This window comes from Dryobates pubescens, chromosome Z, assembly GCF_014839835.1.
Source record: "Dryobates pubescens isolate bDryPub1 chromosome Z, bDryPub1.pri, whole genome shotgun sequence".
In the NCBI taxonomy this organism is placed as follows: domain Eukaryota; kingdom Metazoa; phylum Chordata; class Aves; order Piciformes; family Picidae; genus Dryobates; species Dryobates pubescens.
Genome location: NC_071657.1, coordinates 45,557,718 through 45,579,313, shown reverse-complemented (window position 1 = coordinate 45,579,313; position 21,596 = coordinate 45,557,718). Strand labels below are relative to the sequence as shown.

The following is a 21,596-nucleotide window of genomic DNA, read 5'->3' as shown; positions in this document are numbered from 1 at the left end:
GGAATCCAGTACACTTTCAACAGACTGACAATGGGCTGGATCCACAGCTCCAGCATCTGTCATGCAGTAATCCATGATGCTCTGGAGGAAGGTGGTGCTCCAGAACACATCCAGTTCATCGATGATATCATCGTCTGGGGTAAAACTGCTGAGGAAGTCTTCGAGAAAGGTAACAAAATCATGGACATTCTTCTGAATGCAGGTTTTGCCATCAAGAGAGACAAAGTGAAAGGGCCTACCACAGAGATCCAGTTTCTGGGAGTGCGATGGCAGGATGGACGCAGACACATTCCAGTGGATGTGGTAAATAGAGTCTCTACCATGGCAAATCCCACGAACAAGCAAGAAACTCTAAGTTTCTTGGGGATAGTGGGATTTTGGAGACTACACATTCCTGGATACAGTCAAATTGTGAAGCCTCTGTATGATGTGACTCGAAAGAGGAACAGTTTCCAGTGGGGACCTGAACAACAAGCAGCCTTTGACCAGATAAAGCAAGAAGTGGTACAAGCAGTGGGTCTGGGACCTGTGCGAGATGGTCCAGACATTAAGAACATTGTGTACATGGCTGCAGGTGACAATGGTCCAACCTGGTGCTTGTGGCAAAAAGCTCCAGGTGAGACACGTGGACAACCTCTTGGCTTCTGGAGTCAAGGTTACAGAGGTTCAGAGGCCAATTATACTCCAACAGAGAAAGAGATTCTAGCTGCCTACGAAGGAGTGAAAGCAGCTTCTGAAGTAATTGGAACTGAATCACAACTTCTCTTAGCTCCCAGATTACCAGTTTTGAATTGGATGTTCAAAGGAAAAGGTTCCACACCACATCATGCCACAGATTCCACCTGGTCTAAGTGGATGGCTCTGATAACACAGAGAAATCTTGAAAGACCTGGTCTGGTGGAGGTGATCTCAAGTTGGCCTGAAGATACCAACTGTGCTAAACCTCCAGAGGAGAGAGTAACTCGTGCTGAGGAAGCTCCTCCTTACAATGACCTTTCTGATGATGAAAAGAGATATGCTTTGTTCTCAGACGGTTCCTGTCGTCTCGTCGGGAACAAGCGAAGGTGGAAGTCTGCAGTGTGGAGTCCAACATGCCGAGTTGCAGAGGCGAAGGATGGAGAAGGAGAATCCAGTCAGTTTGCAGAGGTAAAAGCTGTCCAGCTAGCTCTCGATGTAGTTGAACGTGAGAGAAGGCCAAAGCTTTATCTCTACACCGACTCATGGATGGCAGCCAATGCTCTATGGGGTTGGCTAAAGAACTGGAAGAAGAATGGCTGGCAGAGGAAAAGAAAACCCATCTGGGCAGCTGAACTGTGGCAAGACATTGCTGATCGAGTCGAGAGAATTCCAGTGAAGGTGAGACACATTGATGCTCACATTCCTAAGAGCAAAGCTACTGAGGAACAGCAGCACAACCATCAGGCAGATCTAGCTGCAAGAGTTTCTCAAGTAGACAAGGACTCTGAACTTGATCTCGACTGGAAACACTGAGGTGAGATATTCTTAGCTCGGTGGGCTCACGATTCATCAGGACATCAAGGCAGAGATGCAACATACCAGTGGGCTTGTGACAGATCCATAGACATTTCCATGGATGCTATCACACAAGTCATCCATGACTGTGACATTTGTGCTGTTATTAAGCAGGCAAAACGAAGTAAGCCCTTGTGGTATGGTGACAGATGGTCCAAGTACAAGTATGGTGAAGCCTGGCAGATTGACTGCATCACTCTACCATGTTCTCGTTCTGGTAAGCAGTACGTGCTTACTATGGTAGAGGCAAACACTGGATGGCTGGAAACTTATGCAGTTCCACATGCAACTGCACGCAACACCATTCTCGGTGTGGAGAGACAGATCCTGTGGAGACACGGAACTCCAGAGAGGATTGAGTCAGACAACGGAACTCACTTCAAGAACAACCTTGTGAAGAGCTGGGCAAAAGAGCACGGCATTGAGTGGATTTTCCATATTCCTTACTATGCACCAGCTGTGGGGAAGATTGAATGCTACAACGGTTTGTTGAAGACCACTCTCAAAGCCATGGGAGGTGGATCTTTGAAAAACTGGGAGAAGCATTTAGCACAAGCAACCTGGCTGGTGAATAGTAGAGGTTCAGTGAACCGAGCTGGACCGGCACATTCAGATCTGCTACAGAAAGTAGAAGGTGATAGAGTTCCTGTTGTTAGAGAAAAGAACCTGTTAGGTAAAACTGTTTGGGTATTTTCGCCCTCAGGAGAGGGTAAACCTGTCCGAGGGGTGGTTTCAGCAGAAGGTCCGGGTCACACTTATTGGGTAATGCAAGAGAATGGTGAAATTCAGTGGATTCCACAAAGAGATTTAACTTTAGCTGAAAGAGTTTAATTCCAGACTGTTGTACAGCTACATCGCATCCAAAGGAAGAACCCATGAGGAACCTACGGTGCACAAACCCTGAGAACCCTGAGAGCCCTGAGTCAACTGAGAGTCCCTGTTTCCCTGTTTCCCTTTTCTTCGCTTCATCTGCGCAGAGAGAAACTGTTTTCCATTTTCTTGATTTTGGATTTTCTTGGACTTCTGAATCATCTACATCTGAGTATAGCCAGAATGGGCTATGAACTTTACTTACGAACTGTAAATATTGTTCTGCATTGGATGGACAGTACGAACAGCCAATGAAATTGTTTAGAAAGGGGTGGACTGTGGTCGTTTGAGGCTGTGCCTTTAAGAACAAACACTGCTGGAACACACTGGCTAAATGTTTTCGGTACTAGAACCAAAACATTCTGATATTCTAAACGAATTTCATTGGTGGGTAGACAAAATGCAACTTTAGCTGTGGAGCAGTTGGAATTTTTTTTTTTTTCCTCAGTTCAGTTTCGTTTGGGAGTTGGGGGAGTTTGGGTGATCAGCCTGTTCTCCCTGCCTGCTTCTTCTGCAAACTGCTGGAGTTGGCCTTCAGATAAGCAAAAACTAATCCTGCATGGGCTTTTGAAGCTTACTAACAACTCTTTTCCTTAGTAACTTGCCTTTCTCTCTCTCTAACCCTTTTTTGGGGAAAAAGGGAGGTAGGGGGGGAGAGAGGGGGTTCCAAGGAGGGGATCCCTCCCTCAGGGAGGGATTTTTGTTGTGTTATTTCTCTTTGCTGTGTATTTCTGTGTATATATTGTAAATACCTGTATATATTGTGTTATATATAACCTGCTTTCCATATATGCTTGTAAATATATAGCTTGCTCTTCGACTGGGCTAGTTGTGGTTTCTTACTCTGTGGAGGAGGGAGAGCTAAGCCCTCTCTCAACCTACCACATTCTTGAGAGGACAAAAAAAAGAAAGTGAAGTTTTTCATTAGCAAGCTGGTACAGGTAGATAGGAAATAATGTTTTAAGAAGTCATAAAGGAGGATAACACATATTCATTTGCTGTAGTTTTAGCATGTGGCAGGTGAAATGCTGCTTGAATTTCTTTCTCCCCTGTATGCAGGCCTGTACCTGGACCTAGTGTGATGTCTCCTCCACCCTCTGCCTCCCTCCCACCTGTCCTATGAGGCACCTGTCACTCCCTCCTTTGTCCCCACTGTCTCATTCCACAGCTCTGCTTGCCTTAGAAGACCTCATTAAGGGACAGGCCAGGGTCATAAAAGCATTTGTTCTGCTCTGCCATTTGCGCTTGGAAGTTGCAAGAGAAGTGCAAGATAAGCCAACTCCCTGGACCTCATCAGCAACACAAGGGAAGCAACTGGCCTAACACTTCATCTCCACCTTATTTGAAGGCTACAGGACCTTAGAAGACTCCAATTACTCACTTTTATTAGCTTATTAGCCCTGTACTGGCAGTTCTCCAGAATTAGCTACACTGGTCGCAGCAAGAATGTTTGTCCCTCTCCGTGAATGCTAGCACAGCTCACCCAGGAGGCCACAAATACAACTGGAGTGCACTACATAGAGTACTGGAGGTGTTTTCTAAAGAAACCAAGTAATCTGGGCTCACCAGATTCTTTGTCAAATCTCACAGCAATTCTGACTTCAGTCCTCACTGAAAGTGCAAAGCTATTTTTCCCGGGTTTTGGTTCCAGAGTTCAAGGCAGGCAGCTCTGGATGCAACTAATTCAGCTCTCATCACTCTGCATGGACTGATCTCAATTGCAGTACGAATTACATTTTATCTGTCTACACCAGAAATCCTATGCTGCAAATATAAAACCATGACTAATAAATATTGGCTAATGAGATAAGCTTCTCAGCAAGTCTTCCAGCTTCAGCAGCCTCCTAAAAAATCTCCGTAATATCACACTAGGTCTATAATTGTGCAACAATAGTATATAGCTGTCTCATCCAAGTAATTCACTAAGTAATTAGTAAACACTAGTTTCCACTGTGGCTCAGTCATCTAGCTTTATTGTACCCTGCTGGCATTGAAGCAATTGTCTTTCACCTTGAATCCTCTAAAACACTTTATATTTCTGCATCTGCTTGTTCTTTCACTTCAGTTTTGGAATTCAGAATGCTCTTCCAAAAGCCACCAGAACTAAGTCATAATATAAGCAGTTGGAGAAAGAATAGAGGCAGGTATAGTATCTTTTCTTAGGTTTACAGATTCTATAATTTTTACAGATGTTCTGTAAGAAAATTGGATTTTCTCAGCAATGAAGACCATTATATTTACATAACATCTTCCCTTACTTTCAAAGACTACATAAATGATAGTGTCTTGTAGTCCTTCTCTGTAATATCGCTGCCTCTCAGAGAAAACAGCCCACAGAGAGTTACAACATAGCTTTATGAAAGTACTTAATTTGGGCTCAAAAAAAATATACTATGAAGTGGTCTGCTTTTAGCACTCCCCCAAACACATTACTTCCTACATACTATTCCAAAGCATGGTTTGTGTCTAAGAAGAAGGAACAACAAGGAGTAAATGCAAAGAGAAAATAAAGGTTGAGAAAAGGAAAGAGACACTTGAAAAGGAAGATAATTTTCAGAACAGGAAGTACTTAGTGCAGAAGAGAGAAAGTGAGCTCACATCACTGCTGAGTTACGATACAAGTAAAACAAAATGAGTTTTACATGAACAAGGCTTTGAATTATGTGGCAGTTCTTAGTAATGACAAGACAGCATTTTCTTTGGTTTACATATGTAATAGGTGGTGCCCTTCTTCCATTCCAAGCAGATTATGAATGTGATTATCTCACCTATTTTCTATCTGAGAAGCTAACAGGCAGCTTACCATGTTTCACTTCTGGCTGTAGTTTACAGCTTTAGTGATACTGTCAGCTAGTTCTCTATGTTCTCAGGTAAGTTTCACTAATACAACGATTTTCAGAATGAGCTCAAGCATGCATTTAGAGATCCTGGATAAATTTTTCTGTAACACCATTTTGAAACTACAATATTTATTTTTGTGAGTAGTTCTGTTGTTTTATGCTGTAGTTTCTCAGAGGAATACCATCTGGCATCCAGTGATAGGAAAACAGAGTTTATACACTTTACTCATTTATTCTTACATGCTCTAACAGAACACTGCCTCTCCCTCCGACCTTATATGTCAATATACCATAGACTTCCTCCAGTATATTCTCAGTCTCACAGAAATACTCTATGTTCAGGCTGTGCAGAGTGGAAAGAACCTGGAAGGAAGTGAAAACTTCTCCATGTTAGAGAATCTTGTCAGCAGTAGCAATTAGTACTAAAAAAGGAAGGGATGATAATAGTACCGGAGAGGAGTATTCTTGATCAGTGTTGAAAAAGACTTCTGCCAGTCTGAACTGTCTGCAAAGACGCAGTCAGCATCTTTGCAGTCTAACACTGGTTTGTCAAAAAATAAACAGTGGCTTAAATAATTTCTTGCAGCTACATTATATTTAAATAAAATGAAACACAGCATCACAGGAGAGCTAGATTATAGCTGCAGAAAGCTGTGTTTATGTGCCTGTGTGATTCCAGTTCCAGCTGACCACTAGAAAGTTTCTCTGACGTTTCACATTGCTGCCTACAACTACCTGAAGGGAGGCTGTAGCCAGGTAGGGGTTGGTCTCTTCTCCCAGGCACCCAGCACCAGAACAAGAGGACACAGTCTCAAGCTGCACCAAGGGAGGTTTAGGCTGGATGTTAGAAAGAAGTTCTTCACAGAGTGAGTAATTTGCCATTGGAGTGGGCTGCCCAGGGAGGTGGTGGATTTGCCGTCCCTGGAGGTCTTCAGGAAAACCCTGGATGAGGCACTTGGTGCCATGGTCTAGTTGATTGGATAGTGTTGGGTGATAGGTTGGAGTGGATGATCTTGGAGGTCTCTTCCAACCTGGTTGATTCTATGATTCTATTCTATGATTCTAACTGGGGAGTAGAAACAAATGGTAAGTAAGAAGTCTTGTAACTGAAGTCTGTGGTTACATTGATCACATCTTTTCAGTTTTTTAATATTTACATTCTCTAGTTTTTATGACCATCCTTCCATGCAGTCTAAGATGAGGAAACTCATTAAACCAACTGGCAGGTTCAGTGCAATTGGTTGGGCACAAAGTCCCCATTAGAAATTCCAAAGACAATGTTTGTTGTTACTTCAAGTTAAGTAGGACTGTTTCAGATAGCAGTAGGGCTTCAGGGCTGCCTTTGATCTCTTTCAGTTATGCAAACTTAGTGTATATAGTTCACCCAGTTATTGACAAACAGGTTATTTTGTCAATAGCAATCAAAGAGAATACATTTATAAGATATGATACAAAGATAGCTGAGATAAGGGGATGGCATACAAGACTTAGATCTCTCCTGACTCAAAATTTAGAAAGGAATGTTAAGTAGGAATCTTCTTTCCCTTTCAAGTTACTCCTTTGGTATCGGCTCATTCTAAATAAGATGGACCTAGTTTTGTACGTCAGTTATGAAGAACAGATGAACAGGTGAAGTTTCATGTATTACTTTATCTATACAAATACTTGTTATAAGCAGAGATGCCTCACGATTCAGAGTTCACAATAAAGAAGGAAGGGGAAATCAGAAGGAAAATGTGATTTCCTTGTTGTTAGAGAGCACGAGAAGCATGAGATTTCTTGGCAGATGATCCCCTGGTAATTAAAAGTTTAAATTTGTTCATGGAATAGTTCTTGAGAGATACTTTCAATCTTTGTGATTGCCTTAAAGAGAAAAAATACCTGAATCCTCTTGTAGCTTCTTGTCATCGATATCACACCAAGAAAAGCGTGTTGCTTCTAGCCTAGACAATTAACATTACAAGGGGGACTACTTGTGATGGAAAAGGTGGTGAAGGAAAATCTTTAATTAGATACCGCTGACAAAGTTCTTGAATAAAAGAACTTCTGTCAATAATTCTAAACTACATTTACAGCCCTGTTAGAGATTATGCCAGTCCAATGGCCAAAGGTACCAATCTTAACCCACAACTTACAAGTTACTTATTAATCCAAACACAAAACTGTGTATGATACTTTATTACTTTCTCAATAGCACATTTGCAGACAGCAACCTAAACCCGTTTCTGACACAGCAGTAACTGACACCATTAACTAGCCCCAAATTCTATGTGTCCCTTCAACTTACAAAGGTAAACAAGATTACCAAAAGTAGCTATGGTTACAACCACAAATACATTCATCATATGAGGATATCTGCCAATGATCCCAGTCAGTCCTGAATTAATTTACATATTTTTAGCTATTCTCTCTGTGGAAAAGGTATACTAACATTTCACTGATCTCAAGAGAGAGTATCACCAAATCACTACCATTAAAGTGTACTGCAAATACAGAATTATTCAGTATAGGTAAATAGAATCAGACAGGAACAACCTCTTCTGAGAGGGTCTGTAAGTGTTCTGAAAGTTGTACAAGAAAGACAGTGAACTGTTTTTGCAGCCCTGAAATGCTTTCTGTATTACAGTGGCAATTGTGGGGCAGCTGTGAAGCAATATAGCTAGGCAGCACAACTGATTTATATGTAGGATACTGCTAACTTCCTGGGGGGAAAAACTTCAGAAGCAACTGCTATAAACATCTCTTATCAGTTTAAAATTACTCCCATAATGCAGTTCCACCACTGTGATAGCACAAAGAAACTAGTATACAAATCTAGGAGCATAAAGGAAAAAAATACATAAGCTACCTTACATAGTATAGAGTTGGCTTTTGCTTGACTACTATTCTCTTGAAATTTGACATCCCCCTTTTTAGCCTAAGACAGAGCAATAACAGCAGACTACCTAAACATAAATCAGTTCTTTTCTATTTTCAATGAAAAATGCTGATTTATTGGGGTTTTTTTACATGAGAAAATACCAGAATAAAATGCCACAACCTACTGCCATTTATTGTAACTTGCCTGTCACCTTATGCACATATTAATAGGACAGGCTGACTGAATAAACATACACATCAGAGAAGATAGACAAGTATATACTGAGAAAAAGATCTGACATGATTCCATGACCCAAAAATAATATAGGTTTCACAAATAACTGGAAAGAACTAAGTTTAAGTAAAAGCTGTTGTCAAAGTGGGCAATAAACCCCTAAGAACTCCCTTAGCCACATCAACCCAGTAGTATGATCAAATAGAAATTAAATAGCTCTCCACTGTATAAGGAAAGTCACTGCCTTAAAGACACAGACTCCTAAAAGCTCAGAAAGAGTAATATGGAACAATTTTGGGACCTGGGGGTACTGGTCAATAGTAGACTGAACATGAGCCTGCAGTGTGCCCAGGTGGCCAAGAAGGCCAAGGGCATCCTGGCCTGGATCAGGAACAGTGTGGCCCGCAGGAGCAGGGAAGTCCTTCTGCCCCTGTACTCAGCACTGGTTAGGCCACACCTTGAGTGCTGTGTCCAGTTCTGGGCCCTCAGTTTAGGAAAGATGCTGGAATGTGTCCAGAGAAGGGCAACAAAGCTGGTGAGGGGTCTGGAGCACAAGCCCTATGAGCAGAGGCTGAGGGAGCTGGGGTTGCTTATCCTGGAGAAGAAGAGTCTCAGGGGATACCTTATTGCTGTCTGCAACTACCTGAGGGGAGGTTGTAGCCAGGTGGGGGTTGGTCTCTTCTCCCAGGCACCCAGCACCAGAGCAAGAGGACACAGTCTCAAGCTGTGCCAGAAGAGGTTTCAGCTGGATGTTAGGAAGAAGTTCTTCATAGAAAGAGTGATTGGCCATTGGAATGGGCTGCCCAGGGAGATGGTGGAGTCACCATCACTGGAAGTGTTTAAGAAGAGACTTGATATGGCACTTGGTGCCATGGCTTATTTGATTAGACCGTGTTGAGTGATAGGTTGAACTTGATCTCTAAGATCTTTTCCAACCTGGTTAATTCTATTCTGTTCTAGTAAGTCACCTAGGGCAGACCTCACAGGAATGCATTCAAGTGCGTTTTGACAATCTCTAGAGAAAGAGACTCCACAATCTCTCTGGGCCCTCTCACTGTAAAGAAGAGTCTCCCTATGTTGAGGTGGAACCTCATGTGTTCCAGCTTGTACCTTTTCCTGGGCACCATCATAAGGAGACTGACACCTTCGTCTTGATACCCACCTCTCAGACATTTGTAGATATAATAATAATAATAGTAATAATAGTAATAGTAGTAGTAATAATAATAATAAAAAACAACCAGGTTGGAAGAGACCTTCAAGATCATTGCGTCCAACCCATCAACCAATCCAACCCACCTAAACAACTAACCCATGGCACCAAGCACCCCATCAAGTCTCCTCCTGAACACCACCACCACCTCCCCAGGCAGCCCATTCCAATGTGCAATCACTCTCTCTGTATAGAACTTCTTCCTAACATCCAACCTAAACCTCCCCTGGCGCAGCCTGAGACTGTGTCCTCTTGTTCTGGTACTGGCTGCCTTATCATACATTATTATAGATACTGATAAGATCCCCTGTCAGCCTTCTCTTCTCATGCCTTTCAGTGCTTAAAGGAGTCCTATAATAAAAGGGTAATGTTTTAAACTAAAAGAGGGTAAATTTAGGACTTAGATCTAGGATTTAGAATTTCTTCATTAGATAAGGAAAAAAGTTATTTTGGTGTGGGTGGCAAAATGCAGGAACTGGGTGCTCAGAGAAGTTGTAGATGCCCTATCCCTGGAACATACAAAATCAGGTTGGGTGGGAGTCTTAGCAACCAGATCTAGCTGAAAACATTAGTCTAAATGACCTTTAAAGGTTTCTTTCAACCCAGATTATTTTATAATTCTATGATTTACACCATCCCAGGTAAAAGTAAGATATTTTTTAAAACACCATGAATATAGAAGTTTCACCCCAGACTATTTGGCCCTGCCCTCCTCCCCACCACCTCCCACATATAAAACCCAAGAGAAAGTTTTCTCACAAAATGTGTAATTAATACCAAAGTGAAAACAATTCGACAATGGAATTGTTCATTAATTAAAAGAACGCAATTATAACACTGAATAGGCAGTGTTTATGGCTCTTTTCTCCTGTATCAGGACACAAGACCTTTATGTCACATTGATGTTGGAGACAGTAAATTACATATATTGAAACCAAGGGGCTTCATTGTTCTCACAGATTATGGCTTAGTTCCTTCCCTTCTCACTGCTGAAAGTTTATTTTCTAGTAAGTAATTCCCAAGACATCCTGCCATGGGAAGAGTTCATGAATGAACACATTAATAAATGTTTCCTATTGCAGAGCTCATTGTGACTTCTTTGTAATACCTGTAAGGCATTTATAGACCTTCATTAGTTATATTGAAAGGAACCAAATTTGCTGCTCCTAAATATACTATTTTTCCTCTACTCAAAGCTTCACAGCAGATAACTATATGCTAGTATGAAACAGAGACTCTACATGTACTTACCATATACCACATGCTTGGCCACTTTGGGTCATTGAAATAAGTGGATTGGGCACCACCAGGTTTATAATCCCTCTTTATCCTTCTTTTAACCACCTGCTGTTGTATCCACTCCACCTGCCAACCAGAAACACATATGGAAAGTGTTAGGGATCTGCAGAGATCATCAAGAAATGTGTGATATCTTGGGAATGTTCCCGTTAGCACAGTCTGTGACATAATGCATGTTAAAGAGTTCATTCTGGCAATGAGAATGCACAGCTCACCTTGGCACAGTGTTTACTATGTTCCCTGAACAACTATCATTTTTAGCTATCATTTTGGCTATCGTTTTTGAATTTATAAAACTAGCTACTTTTATGAAACAAAACAGTACACTACTATGAGAAATTACTTAGATTTGTGACAGGGTAGGATGATTTCTTTTGTGGGTTTGTTGTTTGGTTGGGGTTTTTTTTGCAGTTTTAGGGGTTTTGTTTGTTTGGGGGGGTTTGTTTGTTTGTTTTGTCTGATCCTGAAAACAAAACCATTTAGAAAAACATTTAAATATTTTGCTTACCCAGTTATCTAAACCACCTTCACCACTTGCAAGTGAAAAAAACCAATCAAATTTAAACTGTAATTTTAGCAAGGAGACTGTTTGTCAAGACTTTCTCAGCCAGGCGCTCTCAAACTTTATTTTATGCCAAGTTCTTCCCAGGGAGAAACAGGTACTGAGCAACAGGTCAAATTACAGAAACAACAACAACAAAAAGAGCTTGGAAATAAATATAAGGTTTAGAAAACTAATTCTTAAAGTTTGTCTGAGATATCTTCAGAGATTCGTGGCATATCCAGAAAGGGTAACAACAAAAGTGACATCAGCCTTAAAGCAGACAGGACAAAGACTGCAGCTATTTCTGCATTAGCTTATTCTAAATGGAAGCTATTTTCTACTAATGTAAATAATATGAACTATCCATAGAGAAACCAAAGGTATATTTACAAACATCTAGCTTCCTGACAGCTCACATTTCAGCTGAATGTATCATGGGATGCAACTATAAAAATTCAATTCACCTCTTCCAAGTAAGGCAGCCTTTTCCTACTAGCAGCTGCACCTTTCATACATGCTGTGTATGAGTAACTGTGTATGTACACAAAGATATAAATATATAAAAGAAGTTTCCTTTCTGCTCAAGTATGTCTTTGTCAATTGTCAGAAGTGGTATACATGTTTTCCTTTAGCAAGCTAATCACTCTATGGTTCATCCACAACTCGGCTTCGAATCCTTAGACCCACAAACAGAAATTTTGCTTCAGATCCATACCATGCCTACCTCTACCACACCACTCTGGCCTCTATGTCTTGGTCAGATGAAAATGCAGGAGCCTGTGCAATATGTAAGTTCAAGCAGAATTTCAATACCATTTCTATATGGATAAATGAAAGGGGTTTTCCTGACACAACAAACCACAAAACTATACTATTCACTGTGAAAAAACATCATCTCTGTTTATTTAGTATCTATACTGCTGCAATTATCAGCTGAATATTAAGAAGATTGAAACAAAAAGGCATAGTACTTGGGGACACCAATATACACACATCCTGATACCTCAAAAAACCACCCAGTTAATTTCCCTCTCCTTTATTCCAGACAACATTTTTCAGACAGTTATTTAGTCCATGCAATCAGAACTGGAACACTAGTTTGACACAAAGAATTTTATATATATATATGGTTCTTTATGTTAATGCATAGATTTGTATGATAGCTTGAACCAATCAAGTTAATCTCCAAGCCTGTAGTATAGCAGGTGGATAGATTTTAGTGAGGTGGACGGATACATATTTGTCTGTATTTTACCTTGTGCCTTTTAACACAAAAAAGTGACTGCACTTCAGGTTCTTTTTTTGTTGCAGGGACAGCCTCTATTACATGCTGGATGTTTTTCATAATTCCTATTTCCTTTGCTCCTAGCAAAGTCAGGAAAAACATATGAAAGAGTAATTTTGCTGAAAGGCAGTGCAGCTTGCATAATCAGACCAAAGCCAAGAAAAGAAACAAAATTGCTAGTATTCCCATATGACCTAGTGACAATGTTATGTACTCATAAAACTACTTTGAGTAAAATGGCCGTTCAATCTCATAAAAATACAGGGGGAAGTAAACAGTAAGTTTGCCTGAATATGCATATGGGAAGATGGTGCAGGCAGCTCTCTAATGAGGGAGAGGGGAAAAAAGTAAAATTTTCAGTTGGAAGGGACCTACTATGATCATCTAGTCTAACTGCCTCACAGCTCAGGATTGATTGGAAGTTAGAGCATATTATTAAGAACATTATCCAAATGCCTCTCAAACACTGACAGGCATGAGGCACAGAGCATTTCCCCAGGAAGTCTGTTCCAGTGTTTGACAACCCTCTCAGTAAAGAAATTTTTCCTCATGTCCCATCTGAACCTTCTCTAAACCAGCTTCGATGCATTCCCACACATCCTATCACTGGATCCCAGGTAAAAGAGATCAGCACCTCCCTGTCCACTTCCTCTCCTGAGGAACAAAGCTGTAGAGAGCATCGAGGTTGCTTCTCAGCCTCCTTTACGCCAAATTAGACAAAACCTAGTATAAAATATTAGGACTCACTTTGAGCTCTACAGTACACACATGGGTGAAAGGGGGAGCTAAAAATTACCATTCATAGTGATTGCACTGCTATGAAAGAGACAATGAAGGACACTAAGCAGTAGCCTAAAACATCACAACATGCCTGATCATAGCCATTATTATAGACTTACTAAGATTTTTAGCCAACACCTTGAGATCTGCTTACTAGTTCTTTTTATTCTCAAGGTGTACTGGCTACAGCCATCTAGAACATAAAAGCATCACAGGAAGGCAAATTTCTCATCCAAGATGTCAGTGCATACAATTTTGCCAAACATAACATTGCTATATCAATAAAGGAGCTTCACGGAACCACGGGGTTTGTGACTTTTCCTTACTGAACAGAAAAGCTTGCCTAAGTTAAATGGTGTAATCACTGGGTTAAATTGATGAACACAAAGTTCAGCAGTTATTTTAGTATTCTGATGTGTATTTCCTTTGAGTAATTTATGGGTATTCATCCACAGGCCACTGTCAAATGTCTGGCATCACAGAATGGCTTGAGTTGGAAGGGACCCTCAAGATCATCTAGTTCCAACACTCCCACCCTGGGCATGGACACCTCCTATTAGCCCAAATTGCTCAAGGCCCCATTTGACTTGGCTTTGACTTTTTCCAGCACTGGAGCTTCCACAACACATTCCAGGGTCTCACCATCCTCATAGTAAATAAATTCTTCCTAATGTCTAATCTAAATCTACCCTGCTCTGGTTTAAAACCACTGCCCCTTATCTTGGCACCATATGCCCTTATAAAAAGTCCTTCTCTCTCTTTCCTGTAGCCCCCTGCTATATGGTCTCCCCAGAGCTCTCTCTTCTCCAGACTGAACGGACCCAATCCTCACAGCCTATCCTCGTAAGAAAGCTGCTCCAGCCCTCTGACCATCTTTGCAGCTGTTCTCTGGATCCATTCCAGCTGGTCCATGTCCTGCTTGTGCTGGGGGCTCCAGAGCTAGACAAAGTACTTGAGGTATGTTCTCACAAGTGCAGAGCAGAGAGGCAAAATCACCTCCCTTGACCTGCCCCCACACATCTTTTGACGCAGCCTAGAATATAGTTGGCTTTTGGGGCAACACATTGCCAAATCATGTCAAGTGCCTCATCAACCCGCAACCTCAAGTCCCTCCATGCAGGGCTGCTCTCATCACCCACCCTCTATTCATGCTCGGGACTGCCCCAACCTGGGTGCAGGACCTTGCACTTGGTCTTGTTGAACTTCATGAGGTTGGCATGGGCCCACTTTTAAATCCTGTCAAGGTCCCTCTGGGCAGCATTCCTTCCCCCCAGCATGTTGACCACACCACAGTTTGGTGTCACTGGCAAACTTGCTGTGGTTGCACTCGCTCCCATTGTCAACAAAGATGTTAAACAGCACCTGGTCCAGTACTGATCCCTGAGGGACTCAATGTATCACAGGTTTCCATTGGGAGACTGAGCCACTGATCACAACTCTTTGAGAGTGGCCAGCTAGCAAATTCCTTATCCACTTAGTGGGCCATCCATCAAATGGATGTGTCCTCACAATTTAGAGACCAGAATATTGTGCAAAACAGTGTTGAAAGCTTTGCACAAGTCTAGGAAGACGCTGGCAGTTGCTCTTCCCTTATCCGCCAATGCTGTGACCTCATCATAAAAAGCCACCAAATTTTGTCAGGTGGAGCCATGTTGGTTGCTACCTGTTTGCACCTGCTTGCTTTCTACATGACCTAGCAGGATCTTCAAAAGGATCTGCTCCATCATCTTGCTGGGCACTGAGGTGAGACTGATGGGCCTGTAGTTCCTTCAGGCTTCCTTATTGCCCTTTTGAAAATGGGGATTATGTTTCCTCTTTTCCTGTCAGTGGGAACTGCACCAGACCACCACAACTTCTCAAATATAATGGAAAGGGGTTTTGTGGTGTTCCCTCAGGACCCACAGATAGATCTCATCAGGTCCCGTGGACTTGTGGACCTTTAGGTTCATTAGATGGTTTCAAACCTGGTAAATATTTTATTTGGAGTTAAACAAATCCAAAGAGTTCATATCTGTAAACATTTACTTTTTAAAAGCATCCACATTTTCTAACCCAAAGGCTTTCAAATAAAATCTCTGAAGTAATTGATTATACAGATTCCCATTTCTTGCCAAAACAAGACTCTGAAAATAACGAGGTGCATTTTAACATTTCCATAAAGTCATTTACTGAGGAGAAATAGTGCACATTTTCCCACTGACTTCAGTTTTTAAAGTTCCATTTCCTGAATGTCTAGAAAACAAAACCAAGCCAGACTGGAGATCAAACTATTAAGAAGCAAAAAAAACCACACCACACCATTTCCAGTCCCCTCTCTTCAGTACTGATGCTGTTCTGTGCATGATGCAGCTCTTCTTCACAGACTGCATGGAACAACGCTGCAGCGTAAAAGCTTCTGTAAGCTAATTCAAGCATACCACTTGTTATTCTATTTAAATGCTAAAAGTAACAATGAAATGTTATCTTTGTGTGAAACAAAACTACTTTCTACAATTTGCACTCTCGCTGATTCCACAGTTTTTAGGAAAGGAGCCCAACATAAATATGCTGTAGTAAGACCTCCAGTATAACAACTGTGGGGGGGAAAAATAACTTTGAAAAGTGGAAAAAATAACCACGCTGGAGGAAAAAAATTTAAAAATGTATCAAAGCATACAAATACTGTACACTCTTGTTCAAAAGAGTACTTTTCAAATATATCATGAGAGGGTCTACTTGAACAAAAATTTTCAAGCTGACAAAAAATAGGTCACATCCAGTATGTGAAAATGCCATTACTATAAAAGCAGGAGTTACACACGAGCTGAAGGTGCAATCCTTTCCAGTTTGATGAAAACACACATGGGGGAAAAAGATCCTAGCTCTGAAAAGTTATACATTTCACACCAGAATCTATTATTTTTTTGTGTTGCAGAATTGAACATATAATTGTGAGTCTTCAGTCTGTGGAAAGTTGCTGAAAGGTGCCACTCCCAGCTGCAATCATGGCTTCATCCCTTGCATTGCCATCACTCACCTCAATCTGTCCTACGCCTGCAAGAATAAATTAGAAATCCCTGCTCAGATAATAAGAAAGCAGGTGACACAGGAACACTACAGAAAGAGGAAAATATAGAAAAAACTCAGATATGGGAGACAAAGCATTGCCAATCTGGAGTCAGGGTCCATCAGCAAAAGGGGCAATGATTACATGGAAAACTGGCACTGGACTTCATTGCAGCACTTTTAGAGTTGTCTACAGAGAAATTGCTGTGAGGACCCTCCCCCTCTCTGGGGATAGCCTCATTTTTCACCTGGCACATTGTGTTCTTCACTTGCCCAAAGACAATCAATACTCACCTATATTTGAGTTCTGACAGATCCAGCACAAAAGGACAGGAGTGAGGCCATGTGATGGGTTGGGGCAGATCCCCTCTCCACCACAGGCAGAAATAATGACTCAGACAAACGGATTGCAAAAAAGTGATGGAAAGTTTAAATAAGAAAACAATTAAAAAAAACAACAATGAAAGTTTTACAGAGAACCACAAGCACTGTGACAGAGAGAGATCCCAGAATATACCCACGAGCACCCCATCCCCACCTGGGCATGGGGGGTACACCCAACCCTCCCCCGCCAGCCCCCAGGGCTTCTTCTCCCCACCCCGCCAACCCAGCCTTGGGCCTGGGCAGGCCCAAGGGAGGCAGCTCATGCCATGTTACCTAAACAGCAGTGGAGGACAAAAGAGGAAGTGAAGACCCTGCGCTGATTTATTATAGGGGAGCAGGGCATTGTGGGAAATGGAATACCTGGCTTCCTGTGACCACCCCCTGGGCTGGGCCCACCCCTTGGGACCTCCCAGGTGTGGTCTGTACAGTGGCATCCAGGCCAGCACCCAGCCCAAACCACCACACGCCACCCCTTATTCCATACCATAATCCCTGCACCAAAACATATCAAATTAAAACTCTTCTAATGACACGTCTAGCAACAGTCCATGTCTTCATCTGGGCGTTCTTCCACACAGCCTCTCATTCAGGCTCAAGTATCAGTCCATTCCAGTTCTTCTTCCTCATATGATGGAACCTCCCAGCGACGCAGAGTCATTCTTCTGCAGTGCGAATTCCTTGTGGACTCGTTGGCACATCCTGGTCACCTGGAAATACCTCACAACTTCTCAGCCGAGCCTTTGTTCGCATTTACATTTACTCAGCAGCTTTTTCCACCCCTGGGGCAAGCCGGTTGGAGCAATCAGGCTTCATGACCGCTTTTTTCCATCCCTCCAGGGAGCCGCAGCCAACTGCTTCCAGCCGCAGTCCAAAGCTACACAAATGCACATTGCAGGCACATCACCAGCACGTTGCCCCCCACTGGGCATTCGCGGACCAAGGCATCACCACATCCGGTTCACAGCCCTCCCCCGGAAGAGGGGGCAGCTGCAGCACAACCTGCTGAGAAGAGAGGAGGCAGAGCCAGGTGCTCGGCGCCATTTTCGGAACATGTCCAAAAACACCAGGGAAAGATTTTACAGCTGCCGCCACTGCTTGAACGCAGCCCGGCCCAGCCCCCACCGTCTCTGTCGCTGCGATGCAGAGTCAAAGTCACCTCCACCCCTTCGGGCATCCAAAGGGTTGTTTCAGCCAAAGCCACAAGCACGTTCTCAGTGCCTTTGAGAACAGCTTTCCAGCTGAAGTCCCCGCTCACCCTCGGGTTTTGGAAGCTGTCACTTGCCCGCTCACCACGGGCCGACCCCGCTCTGCTTGCCGCTGCCCCTCCTGTGCTCCCTGCTGCTCGTCGCTCCGCAGAGAACAAGGAGAAGAAGGCAGGTCTCGCCTTCTTAGGCTACCTGAGCATTCTTAAGCCACCCTGGGCAGAAAGTCACAGAAAGAGCCACCCCTCGCTGTTTCCAAGCAACAGGAGGGACTTCCATGCCATCAGCCACGCACCAGGTGTCCTTCTGCAGTCCACAGGAGTTCACACAGTTGCCCCAGCAACACAACTTGAGCCCCAACTTCCCAAACCCAAACCAACGCCCAGAACTAAATTTAAACTCTCCATCTTTTGTAATCCGATCTGCAGTTGGCCCCACGTTGGCACGCCAAAATGTGATGGGTTGGAGCAGATCCCCTCCCCACCACAGGAAGAAATAACGACTCAGACAAACAGATTGCAAAAAAGTGATGGAAAGTTTAAATAGGAAAACAATAAAAAAAACAACAATGAAAGTTTTACAGAGAACCACAAGCACCGTGACAAAAAGAGAGATCCCAGAACATAGCCACGAGCATCCCATCCCCACCTGGGGAGGGGATACACCCAACCTTCCCCCCCCAGGGCTTCTTCTGCCCCCCTCACCAACCCAGCCTTGGGCCTGGGCAGGCCCAAGGGTGACAGCTCACACCATGTTACCTAAGCAACAGCAGGGGACGAAAGAGGAAGTGAAAACCCTGCACTGATCTATTATAGGGGAGCAGGGCATTATGGGAAATGGAATACCTGGCTTCCTGTGACCACCCCCTGGGCTGGGCCCACGCCTTGGGATCTCCCAGGTGTGTTCTGTGCAGTGGCATCCAGGCTAGCACTCAGCCTAAACCACCACAGGCTAATACTCAGACACAGAACATGAGACTTTGCTTGGCCCAGAATAGGCTACAGAAGAAAATTGTTCTTACAGCTCCTACTCTAGAATGAAGGGATGCCATACAAAGAGGCCTTGACAGAATAAAGAGGTGGGCCTTTGCAAAACATATGAGGATCAACAAGTCCAAGTACAAGGCCCTGCACTAAGGCTGGGGCAATCCCAAGTACAAATACAGGCTGGTTGATGAGTGAATTGAGAGCAAATTGTGGCTGTAAAACTGAACACAAGCTGGCAGTGTGCACTTGCAGCCCACAAAACCAGTCACATCCTAAGCTGCATCAAAAGAAGTATGGCCAGCAGGTTGAGGGAGGCAATTCTCCCACTCTGCTCTGCTCTTGTGAGACCTCACATGTAATACTGCATCCATTCCCTTCAGGGGCCAGGCTGGATGAGGCTTTGAGCAACCTGAAGGTGTCCCCATCCAATGCAGGGGGGCTGGAACTAGACCATCTTGAAGGTCCCTTCCTTCCCAAATCCTTCTATGCTTGCTATGATTCCAATAGAATATGTACTTAAGTTTTCCCATCGTAACATTTCCTGTGACACAAGCTTTACATAAGTGTATCATTTGACAAAACTTGATTTTTTGCATTTCACATTGTAAGTAAATGTAGGATTAAAGTGCCTAAGTGGACATAGTGATATCCAAGGGCCATATCTTGGTTACTGAACAATGGACCCAAGCCATTACTTGGAACTGCACAAGAGGACTGTTGGAACATCTCCTGCTGTCCATCTGCAAAGTCACAATAGTGAGACCCTCAAAATTCAGGTGATGAAATATTTTGTAGGGTTTTTAGATGCTAGCTAAATGTGAGACTGTTTTCTGACTTACAGAAGACAGTTTGCACCATAAAAATAGATAGACACCTGTGTAAAGTAGCTGTTGACATAGGTCAAGAGCAAGGTAAATTATTGCAGATACCATTTCACAAACTGTAGGTGTCTAAAGTTGGATAACAAGTCATTGAATCCAACAAGCACTAAGTGATGCCTTCTTGCTGCTTGACAAAATACTTCTTCAGCAAGGGTCACAATCAAAGGAGTTGTCATAATTATCCTATACACTCTGAAAAAAGCAAGATAAAAGAAGAAATAGATGTTAAGAAAGGCTGGGGAAAGTAAAGAGAAGAAAAGCAGAGAAAAAAGGCAGTAGCAGAGAATGCTTGAAAATATTGCTAAGCCCAAACACATCTTGCACAACCGCAGTCCAAGCTCCCAGTCTCACCCATAGGAACAAGGCTGAAATTCAATGCATTTTTCCAGCTCATAGCACCAAAGTGTTAGTCAGTCCTGATAGGAATTGGCTTCCACCTACTTTGCTACATAGAAATAATCCACTGCAGCACTACAGCACTACAGCCATACTTCCATATCCACAAGGTATAATAGTCCACAGATATGCATTTTGACATATCTGAAACACCTTTTGTCTTTTCTCATCAACTTTCCCACCCACAGAGCTCAGAGTTCTCCACAAATATCAACAGATACCAGCCTACAACTGTGTGTGATAGCATAGTCTTCTTTCAGCTTTAGGAGCAAGACTGTAGGGAATAAGTTCAGAAGGGAAAAGGGCATGTCCTGGTTAGTGGTGGAGTTGCATAGTCTCTGTCACAAGGCAGTTTATTAGCAGCCAGAACTGCTGGAAAGGACAACCATGACAATCATATTCTGGAGAAGTGTCTACTGCTAGCCATGACTTGTGTCCCAGTGGAAAAGCAGGAAAAAAATTAAAGACCCTCAATTTCTTTCACTGGGGAAGTCTCACAGGCCTTTTATTCAGAGGTGCAACTGTAGCAACTGCTAAATGCAGATGACCATAGCCTCTGCCCAACTTCGCGTATTGAGCACTGTACCACAGTGGACCACAGAGCAGTCAAAGATTACAGGATGAAAATCACACTGCAGCTTCATGGCAGAGCTGAGTTCCAGAGAGCCTGGGCTCCTGCCTGGTGGCTTCCAGTAGCATCAGTCCCAAGTGTTGTAAGCAAAACATGTCTCAAGCAGTTGGGGATTTTTTTTCCTTCCTACACTGCCCTAACCAGCTCAGATTATCTGTTTCAGTTTCTAAAATATTTAAATTAGCCTTGGGAAAATGAGGGGAAAACTTTACTGCAGCCACTAAAAGAAACTCCTGTTTATACAAGGTACTTTATCACTTATAGCCACAGGTCATGTAACTCACCTCATAACTCAAAAGCTACAAGGCAACACGATTTTAAAAAAGATCTCTAACTGACAGGCATTCTTATGAACTGTACCTAAAGCTCTGCTTACGCCATTGTTAGTACATCTTGGGACAGTATCAATATCTGGAATTCCAGTGCATCAAAAGGATTAATATTAACATAACTCTGAATGCAAACATGTATCCATCTAACTTAAGCATAAAATTGCATCTTCTTCATAAACTGAAAAGCTTATGCTAAATCCAGTTACCTACTAGGAAATAAAACTTTAAACTCTCTAAACTTAAGCTTTTTAGCCTCAGCTCTAGCAGTTGAAATACAGTGG

At 42.7% G+C, this 21,596-nt stretch overlaps 1 protein-coding gene across 2 annotated transcripts in view; it reads right to left on the bottom strand.

Annotated features, from left to right (window-relative positions):
- PCSK5 (proprotein convertase subtilisin/kexin type 5) overlaps positions 1-21,596 on the bottom strand; it is a 292,051-nt gene that overhangs the window by 237,083 nt on the left and 33,372 nt on the right. For both annotated transcript variants that reach the window (XM_054178077.1, XM_054178076.1), the window contains exon 3: positions 10,802-10,915. In XM_054178077.1, coding sequence (XP_054034052.1) covers positions 10,802-10,915 — 114 coding nt within the window. The remainder of the gene's footprint in view (positions 1-10,801; positions 10,916-21,596) is intronic.